Source organism: Bombus vosnesenskii, unplaced genomic scaffold (assembly GCF_011952255.1).
Source record: "Bombus vosnesenskii isolate JDL3184/JDL3185 unplaced genomic scaffold, Bvos_JDL3184-5_v1.1 scf7180000013285, whole genome shotgun sequence".
Taxonomy (NCBI): Eukaryota; Metazoa; Arthropoda; class Insecta; order Hymenoptera; family Apidae; genus Bombus; species Bombus vosnesenskii.
In genome coordinates this window covers 1,333,995-1,359,370 of record NW_022882938.1, presented here as the reverse complement: position 1 = coordinate 1,359,370, position 25,376 = coordinate 1,333,995, and the positions used below count along the sequence as shown (strand labels likewise).

The 25,376-nt window shown below is 36.9% G+C and overlaps 1 protein-coding gene across 2 annotated transcripts in view; it reads left to right on the top strand.

Moving 5' to 3' along the window:
• Nucleotides 1-2,090: 2,090 nt before the first annotated feature.
• Nucleotides 2,091-25,376, top strand: part of LOC117232210 (phosphoinositide 3-kinase adapter protein 1) — a 42,909-nt gene continuing 19,623 nt past the window's right edge. For both annotated transcript variants that reach the window (XM_033491437.1, XM_033491436.1), the window contains exons 1-5: nt 2,091-2,167; nt 11,092-11,142; nt 14,233-14,689; nt 15,079-15,279; nt 15,399-15,676. In XM_033491437.1, the coding sequence (XP_033347328.1) occupies nt 11,133-11,142; nt 14,233-14,689; nt 15,079-15,279; nt 15,399-15,676 (946 nt within the window). In that variant the 5' untranslated portion in view covers nt 2,091-2,167; nt 11,092-11,132. The remainder of the gene's footprint in view (nt 2,168-11,091; nt 11,143-14,232; nt 14,690-15,078; nt 15,280-15,398; nt 15,677-25,376) is intronic.

The window sequence follows — 25,376 nt, the reverse complement described above, 5'->3', positions numbered from 1 at the left end:
CGAAACCGATTCACGCGGGCAATTATATTTAGTCGAGGCGCGTATACCTCACGCCTTTCGAGGAATATACCCTCAGTTTCCCTTTTACACTCTTCGTGCACACATGTACGTACACAGTCCGAAACATAAACGTGCGCTCGTCGATTTCGCTTCTTCGACCGTACTCCTTGTTTATCTCGAAATAACGCTGCTTTGGTCGCACATGGGCGTTTCTTCTAGCCACTGCCAGATGCGTGGGTGGTGGCAGTGAAGAGAAGAGAAGGAGAGCACAAATGACGGTCACATGGCATCGTCGCGGACTCCTCTTCTGCTCTGACTTGTCAGTATTCCGTGAAGTGTTGTGCCGTGACTGCGTGCGGCCTTCTTTCGTCCGCAACCCCACGCACCACCAGTCCAGAATAATACCAGAAGCCTCAATTTTCTTCTTTCTTTCAAATTTCTTCTTTGCCTCGAGAGCATAGAGAAAGAAGTTTCACGTTTCGCACCCTATGCTCAAAGAAGAAGTATTACGAAAAGAAGAGACTTAAATTCAACGAATCGATTTTCATAAATCAAAGGGGAATCAAATCACTGACGGTGATGCAGGGTTGACTCGTGCGAAGATACAGTTTCAAAGTATTTCTTCCAACATATACCGTTCGAAGAAGAGGTTCGTTATTTGAAGAGGGAGATTTTGTGCATAATCACGTAGAAATTGATGAATTTGTAGATAAAATTGTAATTGCTATATGATGGTAAAAGATGCTATATGATCGTTAAGACTGGAGGTAGAGTTCTGAAGACACTTTAAGCAGTGTTCGTTTCAAGAAGCCATGTTGAAGGAAGAAGTTGCTTGTTTGAGGAAGAGACTCTTGAAATAGATGGTTCGAAGCGTGGAGATGTCAACACAAGAGAAACTTCAAGCCCGGATAAAATTGGCATTTCCCTGATAATATTACTTGAACTTGAACGAAGATAAGATTCCGGAATATCTCGAGGAGCGTTTCTTCGGAGGTTTCTGGTCCAGAGAAAAAGAAGAGAGACTTCGAGTGACTGGGAACAAATTTTCAATGGTAACCGAACGGAATTTCCAACGAAAGATTCGATAGAGGTTAAACGTTGATTCGAAGGTCCTTTATGGTTTGTTTTCTTCGATCGTTCACTGGTCGTACTCGAGACAAAAGCTCGATGATAGTTTTAACGCCAATCAGATCGAAAATCTCATTTTAAAATTCTACGAGCGACATCGAAGACAAGTATTCCGGTTCGATTTGGTGTAGGTATAGTTTGAATAGAAGTTTGGAGGACGATTCGTCTAAAGATAGAAGTTCGAAGGTCTTCACGAGGAATTTGGGAGCCGTTTTGGGAAGTTAAACGAGAGAAGAATTAGAAAATAGGCGAAAAGGCTTGAGAAACGATCGGTTACGAAAGGAGACAAAATTTGTAAGGAGAGAAAAATAGAAAATTCTACGTCAAACATCTACAGTTATCACACATAAATACATAAATACATCCATGGTACAACACACAGAAAAGAATAATTTTGGAATTTAATTATGTATCGTTCCAGAAACGAATAAAAAATTACCGAAGATGATAAAAAACGAGAAATGTAACGCAAGAATTGAAGAGGATACAAAGTAGATGGAAAATATAAAATAAGAAACGTCGAAAGGAATATTCTAATTGATCTCGGCCACTTTTGGAGAAGTGTATCGAAGTGGAACGCGAACAAAAAGCCGGCAGAAGCATCGTTTAACGTTTTCTAAACGCGCGCCGCTGAAGTGTACTTTGATGCACAGCTTCGAGAACACAGAATAAAAAGGGTTATCGAAGCGTTCGAAGGGTCTCGTTACGAACGAATAATGCCACCTTTCATGCACTGCTTTCGTCCATTTGCACACGCAAAAAATCGTATGGCTACGAGTGCCTTTTCTTCGAACAGTTAATTAATTACATCCACTTTTCAGATCCGGACTATTCGCTTCGAAATAAAATATTACAATCACTCGAGGTTATTAAAATATTAACCGAATCTTAGAAAATATTCTTAAAAAGGAACAAAAGACTTTAAAAATATTTGTATTTGAAGAAACCATCGTCAAATGATAAAAGAAGAAAATAAGGCACAAAGAAGAATGGACTTTTTAAGAAGCAATTTCGATCAGTTATTTAGGAAAAATTAAAGGTAAGATGATTATGGTTGTTATACTTTTATTACAAATTTTCACATTTTGTCTTAATTGTTTATGAAACATCTCGACTCATCGATACGTTATTGCTCTGACGTTACACGAAGGCTGGTTTATTTTCCCTCGAAAACAGATTCTATCGAGTCTAATCACAGTTTCCCTCCATCGAGGAAGATTATTGTTCGCGTACGCGGAGCACGTGGACGATCAGCTGATCGAACGTCCTCGCGTCGCTTTCCACGAAACCAAAACTTTCTTCCTTAAACATGGCTCGAATCTTCAGTCTACTTCTATTATAAAACAATATGAATCGTTTTCTCTACTATTCACAAATAATATTTTAAAAGGTATAATCTCATAACATCTTTTTTAACACGTTTATCTTCGTCGCAAAATAAAATCGATTTCTTTATTTACAATGTTCCTACGATCATATGCAGAAATTATATAGAACATTCGTAGAATCTTCTTTTCTTGAATTTATATGTGTATCGACTCACTTATTGAAATATTTAAACGAACCCAAAGCGAAAAATAACTTATGGTCGAACGTGCTCCAGCAACGAATACTTTTAAGGCATCCACGTCGAGAAATCTGTACGAATATTCCATTAGGAATTAGGCAGGCGGCTCGCAGTGTATATTAATAGATCGAACCTGACAGCCGAACCTAACCAGACGCTCGAACGTTACACGCGAATTCGTTTCGTTGGTAACTACCAATCCGACCTCGATGTAAGTTGTATTTCTGTACCTTTATATAATTCTTTCTTCGTTTACCTTTCCCTTGTGTTTCGATTTTTTATATTTCGAGTGGAAAGGAAATGGAAAATTATACTATCGGAGATTTGATACACGTTAGGGTTTCGAAAGAAATTACCACTTCGTTATGTAAATAAGTACCTTATTCGTAGTGTTATCATCTTATAATATTGAAACCGTAATTAATTATACTTAAAAATGAAAATTATAGTTATTATATTATTTTTCAATAAATGAAGTGTATATATGCGAAAAAAATTCATTAGGCAAAGAATTTCATTAGAGATTTAGTAATTCTGATTAGGATAGGTAGATAGAATATCTAAAAAAGTTAGTTACAAAAATAGTTTGTAATCTTTTTTTATCTAGGTAGATGACGTTCATCGGTATTTTAATTGGCCATCTGTTTTTGGACTATGAACTGTAAAATAAATTTGTATAGTCGTTGTACGTCAATGTTTCATAAGATAATTTGAAAGATAATACAAACGTGTAAGCTGTATCGATCAGGCCTCTTTCTCGAGACGCATCGATTTCCCTTATCCCTCTTATTTTAAAGATGATCATTCTACAAAATTGATAACTATCTTTCAGTATTATTATACAAGTATCTAGATGCACTAAGTTTCCTAAACTAATTTTGTCAAATTAATACCGAGTCATATTACTACTCAGTTTTAAAATTTTATAGTACAATTATTCTTTGTTACCTTTTCTCGCTAACACCATGCATCATTTTATTAAATTGTAACGTATTAATTACGTTGAATTTCTGGTCTCGTGTGCTACTGCTAATAAATTCGGGTATCGTTCTAAGAGAAAGTACACGAGATCCAAAAAAAGAAACCAAAACGTGCTTGCACCGAATTCGATCGTGAGACCTTGAACCATGAGAAACGACGTAGAGTGGATGATCCGAGGATGGAACGTGCATGTGTAGTGCGTGCGTTGGTCCAAGATGGGAGTCATAAACGCGGTGTATTGTGTAATCAGCAAACGACGTGCGTGAAAATGCGTGTCACGTACGAAACACTTGACTTTCAGTCCATCGCGGAAGTTGGAATAAGAATTTTTGTCGAACGATGCAACGATTTTTCTAACATCGTTTAACTTCGTTTTTAAATATGGCCATCGAAATACGATTGTTGGAAATTAGAATAAGGAAGTTTAAAAGAAGATCCTTAAAGTTTAAGGGAAGATAAAATACCAATCTAAACTTTAACAATTTCAGACATTCGGGTAATTTATATTTAAGAAATGCGTTTTCCTTCGTTAGAGAGAGAGAGAGATCTTTCAAATATAAAAGAGAATGAATATGGAAATATTTTTTTTTTTATTTATTTGTTGAAATTACAATCAATTCTCGCGTTGAGAATTTTCAGTAATAATATGGAAATAGAAAATAGAAAAATGCTATGCTATGCTATGCAAGGCTATAAAGAGTTAGATACTACCAGGTGGAGGGGAAAAGCGAAGGAGGGTAGGATAAATGATCAGGTGGTGGATTGGTTAAAGGGCATAGAAAAAAGAGGAATAGAGTGCAAATCTCAAACCAAAGTGTAGTAGTTTAGCAAAAGATTAAGATTAAATGCCACTTAGCGTGTAGATATGTATTGTATATATGGATAGGTATAGGATAGGGAACGTGTGCAATGAATGCATGTGACGAAATCTGAATCAGATATTTTAGACTTGTGTAAAACCGAGCCCATTTCTTGTCTGCTAGAACCGAAAATAAAGATAATATATGTGTACTAAATAGGAAACTATTTAATACAAAACTTAAAACTTGAAGCACGATCTAAAAATTTATGAAATTCCAAATTTGTTAATCGCATTTTCATACAATTTATATACAGGGTAAGTCAATAAGAAGTAAATGAATTACACTGCATTTCAAGGAATTCATCGGATGGATGGAATTTTATTTTCAAGATAATTTTGAGTGTTTTAAATGATACCGTATATTCTTTGTACCATTAGTCGATCCATCTGGACGTTCTTTATAAAAAAGTATTAACTTACTTATACCGAAAATCCGTTGGTTTTTACAGATATTTTAACTTTAATTTAACAAATGTAACATACATTAAATTTAACCAATTAAGGTAAAAATATCTGCCATACTAACGGTTTTCCGATATAGGTAGGTTAATACTCTTTTGTAAAGAATGTTTAGCTGGATCAACTAATGTTATAGAAAATATACGACATCGTTTAAAAAAGCTCAAGATCATCCTCAGAAAATATAAAATATAATTCTCTCTCTCTCTTTCTCTCTGTGTATTTACGAAACACATATTGTTAATAATAACAAGTATATAACGAGAACAATTTATCGAAATTAAATATAAGAATGATCGCCTTGTGAAATGGTCGTCCTTTCGTTTTTTATTTTCATTCTTAAAGGAACTAAAAAAACTTCTTCATAAAAAGATTCCAATTCTATTTCCAATTCTGAATCATAAGATAGAAATTTGAGCTTAACCATGAAACTTCCATCCCAATTTCTTAATCTGTTTCCCAAAAGAGGACAGAGTAGTCGGGAAAAGTTGAAAATCTCACGCAAACCGGACGAAACGCCAAACACGCCGCTATTTTTGCCTCAAGGTAAAAAAGAAGTTCGTCGATCGCTGCCGGGTCAAGCTGAACTGCACTTAATTTATTGTACGTAGCTGATGCACCACAGTGCAGCACCTGCCGACGATGAAAAAAGCAGCGCATCCAAGCAACGATGCACGTGCCTCCATAAGAGGGACGTACGCGCATTAACTTTTACGCGAGGTTGTTCTCTTACATGTGACGCGCCATTAATTAACAAGTACGTAAATTACGTTGATACGTAAATCTCAGAGCTGCGCGTGTTTTGCACGTTGCTCTTTCGAAAAAGAGCAACCGAGTACCCTTTTTTTTTTTGCTGTTGTATATGTCTCAAGTCACGGGTTCGTAAATTTCAGAATACTAAGATTCAGGAAATTTAGTATATTAGATCTTAGAATTCCGGAATGCGTTTTCATCTTCATAAATCAGATCCTATGAACATTAGATCTTATAAATTCTAGGTATCATATATCTTAGAATTCGCACATTCTAAGTTTGATAGATTCTAGATTTGATCGACTCCATACTAATTCACATATTCCAGGATTCATGTGTTCCTAGGTTCGTGACATTTAGGACTCCAGCATTCACCAATTCTTATATTTATGTACTTGACCAGAATTATCAGATTCTGGAATTCATGGATTATAGGTCTTCGTTCACGGGTACTAGAATTTATAGATTTCGTGTATCGATTCATGAATTTTTATGGTCGTGACCTCGTTTCTTTTTAGCAACATTTGCCTCGTTCTTAAGATCCTCGCACGTAGATCCTTAGGCAACAAACAAGACTCTTCTAATCTTCAAATCTTGAAATCTTCAAATTTTGGCATTTGTATTCTTCTTCAAACTAAGAACTATTTTTTGGCATCGTCGTGTTTCTAACAAAAGCCGAACGAAGATTCACAAAGTCGTTTCACGGAATTCCGAACACGTTCGAAAATTCTTGGTGCGCTACGAATCGTTTGGCAGTCACTCGCCATGCGTTCGTGGTGCTCGTGGGAACTAATGACTGTAGTGAATTAATCATCGATATTCTCAAATAATTTTCAGAAGCGATTTCTCGTTATTCTCTTAAATACGTTGCATGAAAATTTCTAATTTTATAAGAAAGAAGGAATATCGACTAAATTGTTTTTGGAGCACCCTATGTAACAGTAGAAATTACGGTAGAATACAAAGCGATACGGAATATATACGATAAGGGACGTGAATTAAATGAAACAACTAGCTACACAGTTAGCACAGAGGACAATTCAAAGATAATGGCGGTAACTACGTGCATATATGGTGAAAAATAGCGGCAATCCAAACAACGTGACGACGTAACAAGCACAATAAAAACATTAAAGTTATTACCTACAAAAAGATTATATTCGTATTAACAAAAATCGATCGAACGAAGGTGAAATTATTAAAGAAGGCAAATTGTCACGATATTCTCTGAAAAGAAATATTTTGTGAAGAGGTTTTAGAAAAACTGCTTTAGCCGACAATATAGAAGAGACACCGAGCTAATCGTCATCTTTACAAAAAAAGAGAAAAAGAATCAAACGTGTTTTTTCGTACCTAACAAAAAGAATTAATAAACAAAACGTAGCAAATAATGTAAAAGCAGCTCTGTGACCACAGCAACGACGATAACAAGATCAGATCAAGTATAAAGACACGAAAGCCCATTCGCCCCTCAGATTGTATTTCACCAACGAAACTCCAGTTCATCGTCGCGTTTCCGACAAAACGTGAAAACGAGGTGAAAACGAGTAAACGAATCGTTCTGGCTCGCGGCATTGCAACGAATTCGAGGCAAATTTATACAACGGAGTGACGATGATTCGTCCTATCAGCTGATCCATTTGGACAGCAGAGTAAATCAGCTTGTACGAGCTTTCATGGGAACGATAACCCTAACGTCGTGCCTTTCCTTCTTCTTCTCCCTCTTTCTCTCTTCTCTGGCACGTTCCGCCGTTTCTTTTCTCTCTCTCTCTCTCTCTCTCTCTGCTTCTCTTTCTTCTTCCTTTTTATTGCTCGTCGACGGAAGCCGCACGAAAATAGTTCGCCGCGAGTCTGCCCGCTTCGAGAACGACGGAACAACCAACTCTCGGTCACGGTATTCCTCGAGCGAGTTCCGTGGAAACGAATTTCCATGGATCTGCCGGCGATTAGATGGGGAACATGGCGAACGACGTAAATTTTCGAGTAACCGAGGGATAGAATGTAATGGGAGCATAGAGAGTTATCGGTGGAGAAGTTCGGTAATTGCGGTGAGTTTCGCAATGATGTAGGAGATTGGGACGTGGACGTTGCGTGAAACTGGCGGAGTCTGCGAGGGTGTGCTATCCGGGCTACGGGACGTGTTTTATGTGACACTTGGGCAAAGTCGAACGTAGATTAACTTTATATATCAAATTTATAGATTTAGATGTAATTGTGGACTATATATTGTTATAATGTATTACGCTGTAAAACGAACTATATATTATGCACAGAATTTAAATACATTAAAAGTTTAAATACATTAAATACATTAAAAAAGAATTTAAATACATTAAAAATAAAGAGAAACCACTTGTCGACACTGCTGATAAAGTAATAACAATAGTAATGTTAGTATAGAGTTACGTTTAATTTATATAGGTAAGATACATATATTTAATTCATACACTGGCCCAAATGGTTCTAGGCAAGTTTGTAGGTCAGGAGGGACGAATAAGACTCACATGCAGAAACACATGTAGTATATGAGTGGTGAAATATATAATAAATAAAATAAATAAAATAGCAAGCAGAAGTAATCGATATAATTCGTGACATACACGATCCCTTAAATTTCTTAAGCATTTTCTAAAAATTTTCAATTTCATAAAAATGAACAATTTTAAAAAGTATAATTTCCATAAGCGTATATCTTTTATTCATAATTATTAGAATGCTTGCTATGGTAACGGTTAATTTTCTAGTAATTAGTAATGCTATTAATATTCTAACGAAATTAGTAATTATTCTTCGTTATAGCTAGCACTTAAGCGAACGAAGTTAATGGAAGTAGCAAGTAACGGGACTACGAATTAACTTCGGTAACTTAAACTTCGTCCGTCCAACTTCAAGCTGAGTCGCTTCTGAGGTAACTTTGAACGAAGTGTTTCTACCGTGTTCCACGGTAAAGCCTACGGGGTTGGCGTGCGTGTATCGAGTTGCGACTACATATTAGGGCGTTCTACCTTACGTAATTAATGTTGGTTGGCTGCTTGACAGCTCATCAACCTGACAGGACAAGGAGGTAAATAAAAAATAACGCAACAATAGTTTGTAGAATCAGAATTTTTCACGCTTTAAATACGAATAACAAGATGGAAAATATTATTCTCATATATACGCACATACGCGAATACACGCAAGACACAGACGTAAACTTCTTGTTTAACGATCGATCGAAATATCGCTCTATGGATGCAAATGAAGTGGATGAAAGCGCGGTTGTACAAGAAGTTAATGGCAACACGCTAGTGAAACTATCGTTGCATGTCTGTGAATAAAATTACACTTTGTAACACCTTCGGTTAACGATATGAGGCCTGAGACAAGGAGAACCACCGTCAGAAAATCACGGGAATTGTAATGAGCTCGGCCAGGATGGACTCCTGAACGAAAAAATGATAAAAAGAGAAAACAAAATGAATTCGTGAAATGATTTACAATTCCGATAAACTCATAATTTGTTTCTCTCTTGTTCATATTTTACACTATGCTCGTTTAAATTTGCAATCATTATAATTCAGACTTCGGTATGATTATCGGTGGTGCGAGAAACTTAAAGATTACACTTGCACTTTGCACTTTTAATATTCGTAGGTTCTATACGATCTTAATCCTTAAGGAGGTGGTACGATTAGATTGGCTTGCTAAAGCTGCAGTCCAGAAATGTGTAATAACTGTTAATTTCCAACCATGGTCATTGTATTTATTATATACAAGTATAGTAAATGGGTAATCCTAACATTGGATATACAGGGTGGTTGATAACTGGTGGTACAAGCGGAAAGGGGGTGATTCTATGCGAAAAAAGAAGTCGAAAATATAGAATAAAAATTTTGTTTTCTTTTTTTTTAATTTTTCCATCGAGACAACGATCTACAGTGAGATCCGTTATAACGAGACGTGATAAAGTGCACGCGTACCGGGCGAAAATTCAAAGTCGATTTTCTCGAAAACAAAGCCTCAAAGGAAAAATTTTTATTCTATATTTTCGACTTCTTTTTTCGCGTAGAATCACCCCCTTTCCGCTTGTACCACCAGTTACCTTGTATATGCTATTTATAGTGATGTAAGTGAAATCGTATGGTATTCGCACAAGTATACGTATTTTAAATCGAATTTAAAGTTTATTAAGTAAAAAGGAATGAATTCTTATCGAAGAGATTTTCAACCCCTTGGATTTGCTGTTTCTCCTTCACTCTCGCTCGGTTCTTAATCACTTTTCTAAAAACTTTCTGTGAATTATACTACGTCTTAATGAGAGCAACAAAGTGCGCCATTTAAACAAATACGCGTATTTCGAACGAAATTTAGAACCTGTTTAGTTAAAGACCGTTCACAGTAAACCACCCTACACAATGATGTTAGTGCGCAATGTCGACAAAACGAACATGCAAAAAACTTTAGAAAAAATAAAAGATGTAAAAAAACACGGAGGAATTTCCTAGCTATCCGAAAGAAACTTTTCATCTTGTTTCATAGGTGTTTTGATTCAGAGGTCGCATGTCGTTTCATTCATCGCTGAAAATACGCGGGAATATTATATTTAGCGCGATCGCGGGGAAGAGAGTGTCGGCGACAACTACGACAGGTTTATGGTGTATGAACGGGGTAGAACAGTGAGAAACTGGGATCAGGCCACGGGCCGTCCCATTCACGTTTTATCCAAGCGACGTAACAGTGCACTGACTGGCAATCTTCAAACTCGTTCCACTTTCCTCTCCTTTTCCTTTCTTCGACGCTGGAACGAACAACGATTAAGATATAAGATTTGTACGAAAAAAATCGGAATAGAAAGTACATGATATAAACGAAGATACAAGTATAACGATATTCAAATTCTCAGAAATGCACCCTTATAAATCTACTTTTATCATAAAACCTCTATGAAAACTTGCAGATTTTAAACAACGAATTATTTTGACTCTAGTGATTCTATTATTAAATAGCGATAAAAATGTCAACTACAGACAATCTCTTCCCACGAATAATAATCTTCATACTTTGTAAGAATCACTGCATACAAATTCCAAAAAGTAATAAATTCGTCATTTATAGTAATTCTATTAGATAGGCTATATATAATTATGTTATTAATTATGTTATGCGTTATGTTATTATTATATTATATTATTAAGATACATAAGATTATTCGAATAATTCTCTAATAGCGTTAAATAGCGATAAAATACAGTGATTCTTCCCACGTATAACAATCTTTGTATTTGACATTCTCTCTTACCTTTTTTTAATTTCTTTTCCACCTGAACGATCGAAATGCATCGTGTTGTTCCTGTTGCAGAAGACGGGAGCAGCGAAGGTTCCTGGTGGCAAGGGGTCAGCATGGCAGTCGGTAAGCATCGCCTGTTGTTGGACCAATCTGCGGTCACGTATATCTCGAGGACGTTTTCGCAGCCTAGTCACGCGTTTCACGCATAATCACGCGTATCGCGGGACGACTACCGCGTATTCCACCCTCACGATGCACTTTTCTTCTCTCCTTCTCTCCTTTCGCGTATCGTCAGTGACGTGAGCTAATGTCTTTGCCGACGAATCCTCGATCAGCCGCTTCAAATCGACTATGTATACCTGAAAGAGCCGGGAACGTTATTTCAGACAGCCGCCAAGAATTTCTAATTCGTTCTTATTTATAGCTTCGCCGATCGTTTTACAGGTCTCTCCTATTGTTCTTCATTTGACAATTTGTTTTCTTTTCTTTTTCTTAAATTCTTGGTCTTTTAAGTTAGAAACTTAAACCTAGGAAATCAGAGATTGCTTTTAATCGTTCTGTTTGATGCTCTTTTCACGTCCAGCTTGAATCTTTTAACTCAGTCTAGTTTCGTTGTTGAAAGATCATTGAAGATTCCTTTTACTCGAGGATCTTTAGAAAGTTTGAAATCTTATAAGAATTATTGTATTATTCTGATAGTTTGAATTTATTCTCCTGCAATTTTCTTTTACATCCCTTTTGTATTCTTTGTATACTTTGTATTCATTGAATTCTTTCGTTTGCCTGGTTTGCACGTTTAAGAAGCTTCACGTTGAAGTTGAGGGCTTTAATTATTTCACGTCGCTCGTTCTGTACACGATCAAAGCTTCTGTATTCGCGTACTCTTTTCTCACGGTAACACAGCAAAAATGTTTTACAAAACAGTAGAGTATAATTAAATTTCGCGTCGTTGATTCTTAATTTGATACAGAGCTAACGATATTTCAAAAGATTTCATATAACACGTGTAATGCATTTAAAAAAGATTTTTTTACGAATGCTTGGACACTTTCGCGTGTTATTCCATGCTTTTTCTCTTGTCTTTTAAGGTTTTATTTATAAGCTATACATAATAAATGGTAAACGTTTATTTTTTACCATAGACCAAACATTCAAATGGGCAGAAATTCGAATAAAAAGTCAAAGCTCGCAACGAGTATAAGATCAGATATTTAGGATACTTTTTAAATTTTCGAACACGTTCGAAAAGTGCACGAAGAGAAGTAGAATTCTGGTGAAAGATTTCGATCAGTAAATTCGTAAGCGACGAACGTATTTGGAAACCGTTCTCCTTTCCCGTATTCGTTTTACGTAGCCCCTACTGATCATGCAAATTCCAAAAACCGTCTACAATTCTCTTATATCTCGTTCTTAATTATCTTTTCCTTCGCCACAAAACAACATTTCGTGAAATTATTAGTTAGTTAATTTATCGAAGGAAAGAAAACGTAAAGATAAAAACGAACGATTGAAAAAGTAAATAAAAATGCAAAAAAGAATCGAATTGCAAAATAAAAAAGGGAAAAACTAACAACGAAGCTGGAAAAACTCATTAATTATATTGAAGCTCGAATTTCATTTCATGAGATTTCAAATTTTTACTGAGTTAATCGTAGGGAATTGAAGCTTCTTAAAATTGTACAATACTATTATCCCATTATCTTAGAAATCATTTCCATTGTGGTTTTGCGACAAGAAACGACGATTACAATAACGTGACCATTGTGCGTGCATATAACAAACAACAGGAGATAACTAATTTGAACTTTACCGTGAAACAAACGTTTTTATTTTACTTTACAAGCATTCAGTCGAAAAGATTGCAAGAGTATAAAAGAAAATTACAACAGAATGATTTTATACGACGCGATCGACGTTCCAAAAATGTAATTTTACGATTATTAAATATTAAAGGACACCGTACTACAATCACAAGTTTTAAAAAAACGTAATAATCTCATCCACCTAGACAGTCGACGTTTCGCAAATTAAAAAAAAGATACATATATGTATCTTTTTATATGTATATATCACAGGATCCTTCACGTTTAAATCAAGATCGAAAGATCGTCTGGAAAATATTTTCACAAACACGAAACAATCTCGTTTTCGCAGGAAGCTCGCCTCGTGAATCCTTCCCCTTTCGTTCCTCCTCCTCCTCTTTTTTTTTCTTTCGTCACAGTACGAGGTCAATTCATCTTCGGAGAGTAATAACGCGCGGATCGTTCACAACGTTACGGCGGACTTCCGGTGCCGCGTACGGCTGTCTCGTTCTTCGCTTCTGGTTTACAGGGTGGGGGACAATACCACGTCCGGTCCATCCCCCCACTTTCAAGTACCATTCGAATCGTTCATGGCGTCCTATAGGCATGGTGTATCTCTCTGGAACCGAACAGTCTCAGGTGGACCTCGTGTTCGTCTAGTCGCGAATACTTTTTCACTTTTTTTACTCCAACGCGTGCTCCATCCTACCTGTCCTCGTGGAAAAATATTGTGAAAAATTCAGATCTGTGATAACGTGAATATTCAACCGATATTAATGACATTTTACATTATTGAAATTCTTGGTGGCCATTCAAAGTGTCGATAATTCTATTCAATTATTGGGGCATACGTCTATTTCATGGATAAATTGTTCTTTCGAATAAAAGTGTATTCAGATGAAAAAATCGATGATCTACCCTTGTGATCGATGAAAAGAGACATTCAACGAGTCGTCGTTCAATTTTGTGTTTAATAAAAACTGACCTAAAGAACCGGACCATTTATTAACAGAGAATTGTCACTCTCTAAATCAAACTAATATAACGCGTCGAGACTTCGAACCTTCTACCTTTCAATCTAAATCATTTAAATTATCTCGAGTGTGACGGGGCAACAACAAATCACTTATCCTCGTGATTGACATAACGAACAAAACGTTGCTGACCTAAAATCACCTAGACCCTCGTCAACAGAGAAAATGTCATTCTCTAAATCGAACTAGCTTAACCCACACAATCTTCAAACTTCAAACCTTCTACCTTCCAATCTTCGTTATTACAACTGTGCAATTGCAATATCAAATGCCGTGAAATGACGCCAAAAAAAGATTAAGCTGAACAACAAGGCAGAAAGCGTCCTCGTACGAGTTTGCGGAGGAGGTTCTATGACCTTGAATCCGCATGTTCACAGACAATCCTTCATACTTCTCGTTGTCGAGCGGGACGGCGACGTCGTCGGTATCGACGACGCCTGCGTCGACAACGAGCGTCGCCTTCTCGCCGCCCTCCAAAGGACCAACGGGGCTGACGGCCCTGTTCCGGCGACGTCCTTGCAAAATGGGCACCACTTCGTCGGCCAGCGTCCTCTCCACGTCTACCACGAGTACTCTGATACCGCAGGAGAATAACAGAGGCAGTACCTCCGGCGCCTCCACGCCCACAGAAGAGAAGATGCCAATGTTGCCCAGAAATGGAACTGGTCAATGCGGAAACGGCGCTCATGGTGGTCCTGGTAATCAGAGAAGGAGTTTCAGAAATTTGTTCAGATCTGTTAGTGCCAACGCAGATCACGAAAGAACACAGCAGTTCCTGAAGGGTGATCCAAGACCTTCGGATGTTGCGCCACCCTCGCCGTATCTACCTCATAGGTTGGTGACTTTTTCTTCCTCTTTTTTTTTTTTTTGATGATATCAAACAGAAGTTTGAACTGTGCGTATTTAAATTCTTAACAGTTTAATGAGAATATAAAATGAACGAACCGGAAGATAATTATTCTTACATTTCTGATATCAGATATAAAAATATATACTTTCTCGACTTTTTATAGCGACAATTACGTTATATCTGTGTGATGAGATTTAAGAGCTCAGCTTACCTGAGTCTTTCTCGTGATGCACTGTAAGAGGGTTAGAATTTCGAGTTTATGTCAATTTTAAATTAGCTGGAATTTCTTATTCTTGTTGAAGACAAGAAATAAAATAAAATTTTTGCAAGGGATAAGAATACAAAATGCTACTTAACGTACTGTTCTCCACAGGTCACACTCGCATTCTGAGAACGACAGAAGACGTCCAGGCCGAAGCAGAGCTGTGTTGAAGTCCGCTAGCGAACTGCTGTCGAATGATATGGTGTACTGTGGATTGGCCAGAGATAATCACAATCATGATGATGACGACGACGATGACGATGACGATGATCAAGATTCGAACGAAGTTTTCGTTGGTGTCGATGACGCTAGGTCAGTAGTAAAATCAAGTGAAAATAATATAAATACAATAGAAATGTATATAAACACCCATAGTCTATTAATTAATATTAATATAACGAACTGTCACTAAGTTGTTAAAATTATTTTAGGTACTACAACCTTTCATCCACGCTGCCAGCAACAGGATCAGCGGCAGCAGGTCGTAGAAGGCATTCGATCAGCACCTTCATAGGCAAAGATCGAGGTTCCTCGAGCAAAGACCACATCTCCAGAAAGCAACCACAAAGCCCCACAGTTCTCGTAGAACCTGACACAATGGCGCCGCCAGCGCCTGTAGATACTGTAGATGGTGTCCACGTAGAGGACCGGAAGGCAAGATCTTGCAGCAGGTCCAGGCGCAGAAGACATCGCAGTTCTTCGAGCAGGGGTGAGTAGAAGTAAAACTAGCCAACAGCGATTGAGATTTTAACATTTTACTTAATGGAATTATATTAATACAGATGGGTTATTGATTACGAAAGACTATGAAACTATAACCAGATTACAAATAGATTTTGAAAGTGACTTCTCGAGTATGAATCACTTGGAATGAAAATGTCGAATATAACAGGAACCACAAAGGGCTAATGTATCAAGCAACGAAGACGAATTAACTCGTTCGAAATGTATTGAATGTCCTGCTGAATTTTAAAAAGCTTTCTTCTGTAAAAGGAAAAAGAAAAGAACAATGGGGAGTATAATGTATTGTATTTTCCCCTGTAATCTTCAAATATTAAGACTGCGAGTAGAATGAGTTAATTCGTCCTTTATTTTCCAATAATACTCAGCGAGGGAGCGACTTCGAAGAAGAATCGAGTCTATAAAAGCATCTCGAGAACTACATACCATACATACCATAATACCGTAGGATATTATTTCATGTCAAAAGTCCCGTCTACTTATTACTATTTCGATTTGACCACATTGATATATTAATGAATGGGTCAACGAGACTCAATTGGCCGATCAAGAGATCTTAGAATCGCGTGGACAGATCGAAACGAAGGGATGAATGTCGCGTTTGATTCTCATAGGCGAATATTCGCCGATTTCATTCTTTCCTCCTTGTCGATCAATCGCGGCGTGGCGATTATGGTCGGTACTCGAACGAAAAAGACCCGCAGTTCGTTCCCACGGGCCAGATTTCGCTTTGCACGCGCCCGCATGCTCGTTCGAATCACGTACAAAAGCCTCGTTACGAATTCGAACCGGTCCCGATCGTTCAACGACGATTCGCGCGGTGAAACCCATTGATTTTTTAATCGAGTTTACCAGTTAAGTCCATATAGTTTGGGAAGAAATGCTGTAGGTGTGTGATAAAGAAATAATTTGAATCTCGATTAGTCTTTGTTAGAGAAGGGTTGTTGCATATTAAAATTTGATTATGTTATTGTATTATAGTATTTAAGCTAGGTTTGCATTAATGTGGCAGGTAATTACACAATGATATATTATCGTTAGATTCTTCTGATCGGATAGAAACATTTGTAATAGTTTGTACAAGTTTTAAAACTCTCATCATAGAATATTGTTAAAAAGTAATACTTTGTGAATCAAAAAGGGTTTCATTTAAAATACATTTTCTATTATGCTCTTGCTCAAACTCCAAATAAGTTGAAATTTCAGTGTGATCGTTATCAGGAATAATTCAGAGTTTGATTATTCCTTTTTCGAGAAGAAAAGTTGATGTATCTAAGAAGTGTCTTTTTATATTATGGCACACCATGATTAGGTGGTACATAGGTGGATAGGCAATTCAGGTTTGAAACGAAATTTTCATTCGATTATTTTCCTCCAGTGAAAGTAAGTAATGGTACTAGATGAGGAATGGTACTAGATTAGGAAGTAGATAATACTGACATGAATCGACTGGAAAGAAATATTAAATATCGATCGAAAAAACTATCCCTTTCGTGATTATACTCTTTTCTTTAAAGTTCCATACTTTATGCATACTTATTTTGGGTTGTAATCATTGAAACATCCAAAAGTATCCCGAAAATCAATCAATCGAAATTTTTGCGAACAACAAGCCCGAAAAGTGCAATTCTCATGGAAGCCAGGTTCCTCTTGGAATTCCAATTAGGAATCGCGGTCTTAAAGGAAATCCGGTGATCTTTGATCGGCTCGAAGAGATAATCTTCGGCTGTGGACGGACGTGTGTAGACGACACCCGGTCCCCGGAAGCCCAGTACTCTTAGTATTCGTCGAACGAGTCGCGTTTTCCGATCTGTGCTCGATCGAGACACCCGAACCCAAAACGCGGCAGATAGATTGTAAAATTTACGGCCATACGTGATCCATCGATCGTGGCGATTCCACATGATCCGACCGCGAGTCTCAGAACTTATGTCGTCCACGTGTCTCACGTGTTCCATTGTTGTTGCTTAATTAGCTACGGGACTTTCCGGTTCAGGCAATGCACATGGATTGGAAGCGTGTATGAGCTCCAAGGGGAATGCTGATTATATAAATATCTGTTCGAATGCAGAGATTGATAGGAAATCGTTATGTGATTTGATTACGAGACGTAGAAAGTAAAAATTATTTCACGCTTAAATGCTATCATGAGCAGAATTTCACTTCACGTGAATTTTGTTTCAGTATTAACATTCTGTAACCATACCTATCATGCTAATATTATGTAATAATGCATTAACCACTGCAAACAATGATTTAATCTACTATAATTCATATCTTCTATAAATTCTATATCTTCAAATATTAAATAATAATGAAGCATTTAGTTCTTATAATAATGACTTTCACTCGTGATCGTCTTTCTGATTTAATTTTGTAGAATTAGGTATCGAGGGTAGTCTCAGTTCTAGAACATTTATTGGAATTGAACGCAGAGAGGTTTTTATGGATGTATAGAAAAGTAATGGAGGATTTTGTAGATCTAGGATTAGTTGGGAAATTTAATTTCGAAATTACAAGAATTTTCTTAGATACGTAGAGTAATTAAAGATTTTACAAAATTGAATTATTACAATTTTGTATTTATATTTGGTGTTAAAAGGATCTTGGTTACGAGTGACTTTTAACATATAAAATAGATTTCTTTTGATACTCTTTATTGGAATAAAAGTATCTCAGATTTACTGAAGTCTAAATAACAAGCTTCAGACAAAAAGATTCGAGGAGGCTTCCAAACGAACTCGTGGCTCTCCCCCGTTTCTGTTTTCAATTAAAGCCGGAAATGAAGCGTGGATATCCGCGCAGGCCAGGCTTCGAGAATCCTCGATTCCACCAACTGCGTTTGCAAACGCAGACGTCGAAGAAACACGGGAAAAAATTCAGGTTTCAGACCGTAGAAAATAAAGAACCGGCTTGTTGATTATTCTCGTATTTTCAACATTTATTACGCGATCAAAAAATATATTATTAGAATGTATCAAACTTAAAAGGAATGAACCCAATTCAACAAACAAGTAGCTACGAGTAAAAATTCAACAAAATTCCAACAAATCCAACAAATTCCAACATTCCAAATTCGATAGCATGATTTGCACATCACGTTAAAATTATTATTTACGAGAAACCTCTGAATAATTACGTGAAAAAGCGCTCCATCTGTCATGGAATGTTCAATACCATGTATTATTTCGCTTAATCCTTTTAAGCTCGTGTTACGTGTACGCAAAATGGTACTCTTACGAGTTCTTAACAAAACAATAGAGACATTCGTTTTCAACGAAACCAGTTATCACCATTTGTAGTTAATTGAGATCGTTGACGATTCGACAAGACTTCGCTCTTTAATTCCTTTTCTCGGAACTTTTCCTTTCGCTGAGGAAATTGCCAAACGCAATCAAGACAAATATCAAATTCGAACATTCGAGCAACTCAGACAAATATCAAATTCGAACAGGCGAAGAATCAGAGAAATAACATCTCTGCTTTAACATCGACGATAACGAGATCGTCGTTCGCTTTAACCGGAAGTTTTCGTTCGCTTGTTGACATTGTCACGTCGTTCCCGTCAGTACGACCCGTCGAAAGGATACACTCTGCTTTATACTATATTTTCCATGGTGTGTACGAGGCCACACGTAGCTAGCAGGATAAACTGTGTGTACGGGCACGACGAAAGAACCGGTGCATCCGGCTCTGCGGAATCGCGCCATGTTGCATCCGGACGAGACGTTGTCGTGACACTCTGTCCCCGGGTGTCGTTAAAACAAACCGTGTCGACAAGCCACGCTGATTCGTATTCCAGCTCTACGACAACGCGACCTGTCGCGTTTCCGTTTCGACATCGGTCTTTCAGCCTTCCAAAGGGTGATAAATTACTAACCACCAAGAACATGTATACTTGATATTGATATCGGTGTTGTTCAACGAATCGTGGCTTATGGACAATGTTTTCGTAAGCTTGTTACAATATATATGGTGTATAACACGTGTATTAACACGTATTACGTGTCACTTGAATGCTCAACGATGCTTTGGGAGTATTTTTTCTATAAATGAATTTTGCTTTATTCGCGAGAATAATTAGAATTTCGGAATCTGATGGAAAATTAGTGAGAAACTAATAATTTGCAATATCATTTTAACACTTCTATAGACAGGTGTTATAGATAACAGAAAATGTCACATTAATAGGTGCGTTTTAAATGAAATAGTGTCATAGAGGGTTTCTTCCCTATTTTTTTATCTTGTTTATATGTTTTATATTTTGACAGATTTGACAACTCTGACGTCCTAATCTTACAGTCTTCGACAAGAAATTGTATACTATTTTAATATCTAATCTTGAAAACATCTTTATCTAACATTCACTTTATCTAATCAGTGGTAGAGCTGACAATTGTAATACTTTTAAAGTGTGGAAAGCTTTAATATCTCAAAACTGTTCACTCTAACATTACGAATTTAATTTAAATTCATCTTTTCGTTAAATTTCAGCCAGAAGATCATTAAAAATATAATATTTATCGTGTTTCTGTCGTGTCAACTCAAAAGGGCGTATCTGTAACTTTCGCGTAAATCGAGTCATTGCTGCCAGGTAGCACAAAAGTAATTCATTTATATGTTTATTAAATAAGAAATTTATATCTCGAGCGTGTATGATATCGATGTCTGGTTGTTAAATACTAAACGTAATTTTTTCAAATCTACCTTTCAATCAGATACGCCTATTTCAATTAACACGTGAGATATACTCCAATGGTCTTCAATTTTAATAGTTCGATATTCCGAATGCCAAAAAAGCATATATTTCATATAATAAAATATATATCTTTCCTACATGCTGTTCGATTTTAACAAATCGATATTCCGTGTACGAAAATAAAAACACACCTGTCATATCGAAAACGATTTCCTTAACAGTCGAGAGTAAAATATTGCTATCGTGTGAAATATTTTTTAGAACTCGTCCGCGTTGTTCGATATCGGTTGTATACATCAGGAAATATGCAGTTAATTGTTCCCTCGCAGAGATGCAGAATAATAATTAATGATTCTGTTTCGCGTAACGAAGCTCGTCCGATGGCATGTTAAGCAGACAATAGAGCAGGTCGCGATAGATCTGTCTGCAAGATGCCGGTCAATAACCGTGAAATTAAGCATTCCACCGGCACATGCCTCTTTCCATCCGCGTATATATTTACCGGTTATACTTCCTGGTGTCGGTCGAGCACGATTTCCGGTCCCACCTTTGCTCGAACTTCGTTTCCGGAACGCGACGACTCGATTTCCTTCCCTCTCGATTGCCCTCTTCGATTTTCATTTAACGTCCTCCGTTCACGTGTTACACGTTGTTATTGTTCGAAATTAAAAACGTGATCTACCTACCAATCTCTTTTATTTTTTCTTTCCTTTTTAAGTAAGAAACAGCTTTTCATTATTTCTAAATATAAATCAATACTTTAGAAGGTATATCCGGAATGTTGTAAATAAAACAATTTTACAATAATTATACACAAGTATAGAACATTGAAAATAGTTCGATAGAAGTTGCGTATATAAAAAATTAGAAACGTAAAACAAGTTAAAAACAAATTAGGAATATAAAGCGTAGTATAATAGGAGTATAAAATATGTAAGAAATTGAACGTAGAAAAATATTGGGAATGTGAAAAATTACAAAATTACGACAAATTAGCTATGTAATAAAGCGGGAATATGAAATGTTAGAAGGGTAAAAAGTTCAAGGATATTCGACTGAGATATGCTTAAATGCTTCCCTGCGTTGCTTAACTTTCCATGCTTCAGTTAACACAATACACGCACATATATTTTACTTCACTATACACGTCACCAAGGACGAATAGAAATCCACCATATCTAGCATGGTAAAACACCAGCCACTGAGCATATTAATTAATTGAAAGTAATTACTATTTGATCGTTAACTCCAGGTATACCTGAGAAGCTAAAAATTAAAGGTTCCGTTCGCCAGGACGGAAACCATCTTCCGTCTTTTTGCACCATCCGATCCTGGAAAAGAAGGAAATGAAATAGAGAGAGAGAGAGAGCTCTTCCCTTGGGGCGTAATTATTCTTAATTATCCCTCGGTCGTCCTTCGACATCATTAATCGCGCTAATTTGACCGGTTAACGAGCCAACCACTAGATTCAGCGAAGCAAAATTGCAAATTGCTCTCGTACTCCGTGGCTTGACCCGTTTCCACGAATTATTTCGATCTGATTTGTTTCTCTACAAGGAAATTTATTGATGTATAGACCAAAGACTAGCCAAACATCCGAAAACAAACAACATGGATCCTCTTATTGAGTGATCGACGCCACGTATCGGATGAATCATGTGTTTCTAACATTTTTCAAGGATATGTGTATTTTAAATTGGCGCTAAATCGTAGAATTTATGAACTGGTAATGGGATATCTTTTCTTTTTGCTAGTTGGAAAAATTGGATTCAGCGGAATGTTTGTTTTCGAAGTAAATTCCTTTCAAAATCTACATATTTTCCACTGCTACGAGCTTCTTCTCTTTGAGTCTAGTTTCATAGGCTCTTCAGATATATTACACGGACGAAATTATCCCAGCAAAGTAGAATTCACATTGAACAACCGTGAACGGCCAGTACCTAATCCAGAATATACGAAAAATCTCCGATTCATTCATCCCTTTCATCCGAACAATTGATGCAAGATCCCTTCAAGAACATCCTCCTCTTTCTTCAACAGAAATCTTCATCCTCGAAAGAGTCACAATTACGAGGAATAATCGCGTGAAAATGAAAAAGAATCTTTTCTTAATTTAACTTTTAATGCAGTAGCTGCGCGTTAAAGCTCGTTCCAGCCCTCTGCTAAGAGCGAAAATAGATAAAATAAAGTTGTAAGGTTTAATGTCCCTCTGAAACGCGTTTCATCGTCTTTGTCCCGCGTAGCAGTAATTATTTTCGTCAGCCGTCGCAGATCGAATTATAAAATCCCTATTGTGGCCTAATAGAGGCGCACAAACCTTTTAAACGAGGGTTAATTGCGACCAAGTGAAAAAAAGAAGGAGAAGAAGAAGGAGGGACCGCGATGGAGACTGCACGGGGAAACGATTTCGAGGCCCGATTTTGATTCGCGCCCTGGAAAGGGCTTCGTGATCGGAGCCGGAATGATCATCAAGTACCTAAACGAACCCTGATTGGTCAATACGCAATGTCCGGCAACTGCGATTTATTCGGTGAACCGGAAGTCCACTGTTGCTGCTCTGTCGATAACTCTCGTACGAATGTCACGTCCGTGCGGCAGTGCGTAAATCATTTGCATAATGTTTCAAACAATGCTCAGTTATCAAAAGGGACCGCGTGGATGATTGATTTGTCGAAACATTTGTTGACAAACGAGATTCTTTCATCCATCACGGTGGCCAGGCAGTGAAATAATGCGCAAAAGTTGTGTAAATTACAGGTTACGGAAATTAATAAATAAATAAGAATATAATAAATAAAGAGCCGGAGTAAGAAATAAATTACTCCACGAGAGATAACGTTCTTGACAAACAAGGTATGGACAAATTTTATTTGAAATATAGATGAAATTTGTTAATCCGAAACAACCATCTCAATTATTTTAGTTACTTTTATCTGAGAAATTACATAGATGGAGAATTTAACAGTTTTTAAATAATTTCGATTCTAATATAAATGCAAATTTTAAATATCGTGTTTGGTACATATTTGAGTAAGGAACGCAGTAAAATTATTTTGTAACGTAACTCTTACCGGCACATGAACGGAAGCGTCTACTCGAGAAATGTCTACGAATCGACGCGAATAAATTATGCAACGGAAGCCGGCGAAGCTTGTTTCCGTGGCGGTGCAGAGCGATTTAGCGACAATCGCCGGTAAATACCGCGTGAAATGTCGCTGGCTGCAGGGACCAGTCGTCCCTTGTGCACCGACGTATAGTCGTGCCTATTTCTGTTTTTACAGCCGCCCCTTTATTATTTTTATCTGGCCGGCAGCCGCTTATTTTTGTGTTCATATGCATTTTCCATGGTGCGTCGACATTCAGCACCCATTCCCCCATAGCGTGGCGGCTCTTCTCTATTTTTACGTCATCCGTGAAAAAGTGTCCGGGGAACGGTACCGTGAATTTTACGCGAATTCGACGTCCCTCAGCCATTTACGTCCCCTATCTCGTCCCTGGGAAACTGTGCTTTGAAGTTTCATAAAATTATATTTTCCAAGCTTAATGATCTCCCTTCAATTTTACTGCGACAGTCACTGGCGTTAATTGTCGAATGTTTGAGCACGGGGAGTTCCTCCAGTATTAATCCTTGCAATCCTTTAATAATATTTCTGCACTTTTACTGATATTTATGTAGAAATATTGCAATTAATCTCGCTTCAATTTCACTGCAAGATTCGCTGGTGTTGATTGTCGAATGTTTCAAGACGAGAAGCTGTTTGAATTTTAGTTTTTGCAATCCTTTAATAATATTCCTAGCAATTTTACTGATATTTATGTGCAAATATCGAAATTAACCTTGCTTTAATCTTACTGCAGGCTACTACTCGTGTTTTTATCTCAGTAGTGGAATTTTACTCGCCACGAAATACAAGTTATCGACGTTAATAATTTCTCGTGCATACTAACGACTTATCGTTTGATCTAGATACTTTACATTTTTAACAATACACTTCCTAGTCAAAAGCTTTTTATCGAGTTTTCAAGGGCTCAAATTTGGGATTGAAATTAGTATCCGGTGATTCAGTGAATTTCCAATGAATTTATTAGGCTTCCTAGTTACCTTCGCCCCTGTAGCGATTCTGTGAAAGTATAGGGAGATCTCACCTTTAGATACGGTAAATCCGTACCATCTTGTTTGCTCTTTCAGACACAGAAAAAGATATAGGTCTGCCACGATAGGAAAAGGCTATTTATTTTGAGGGACGTTCTCGTATCTCCTGATATATCTCTTTTCCTTGCATACACCTACGTTCTCCTCAGTGGTGTCTCGTAAAAAACCGAAAAACCGATATTACTATCCATGAAATTTTTCTTCTGTAAATTTATTAATTTCATATCATTATCTTTTCTTATTTCAATGAATCAACTTTCGTTTATTTTTCATAATAATTCGCCAATTCTTATATGCTCGATAAATATACTTATTCCAATAAAACTGTTCCTAAATTTTAATAATTATTTTTATGATTTCTTTCTTTATGAATCGTTTCTATCATCAATAATTTATAAAAGTTTCTCACAATTAAAAACAAGATTCCTTGTTCTTTATACATTTTTAGTGCTCCAAATTAAAACACAAGATGTTCCAATTACAAAAAATGCGATAAAATAAAAATGTGTTCTTGCAAAATTACCGAATCACCAGGATTTGAAATAACTTCTTCTACGCAAAAGGAAGGACGAAATCAACATTCAAGTAAAGTTCAGAAGAGCTTGACCGAATTCAACTCGACAGAGCGTAAGCTGGTACAAAATTTGCATGTTTAACGAATCGACATAATCGAATGATCCCGGTCGCTCCTTTGTTTCCGTAAAGAGTCGACCGCCTACGAAGATCATGACTCGGAAAGTTTCGAGTTCGTTAAGCGTCTATCTTAAAAGTTCAAGAGTAACCAGACACACCTCTTTGACTCCATAAGCCTCATAA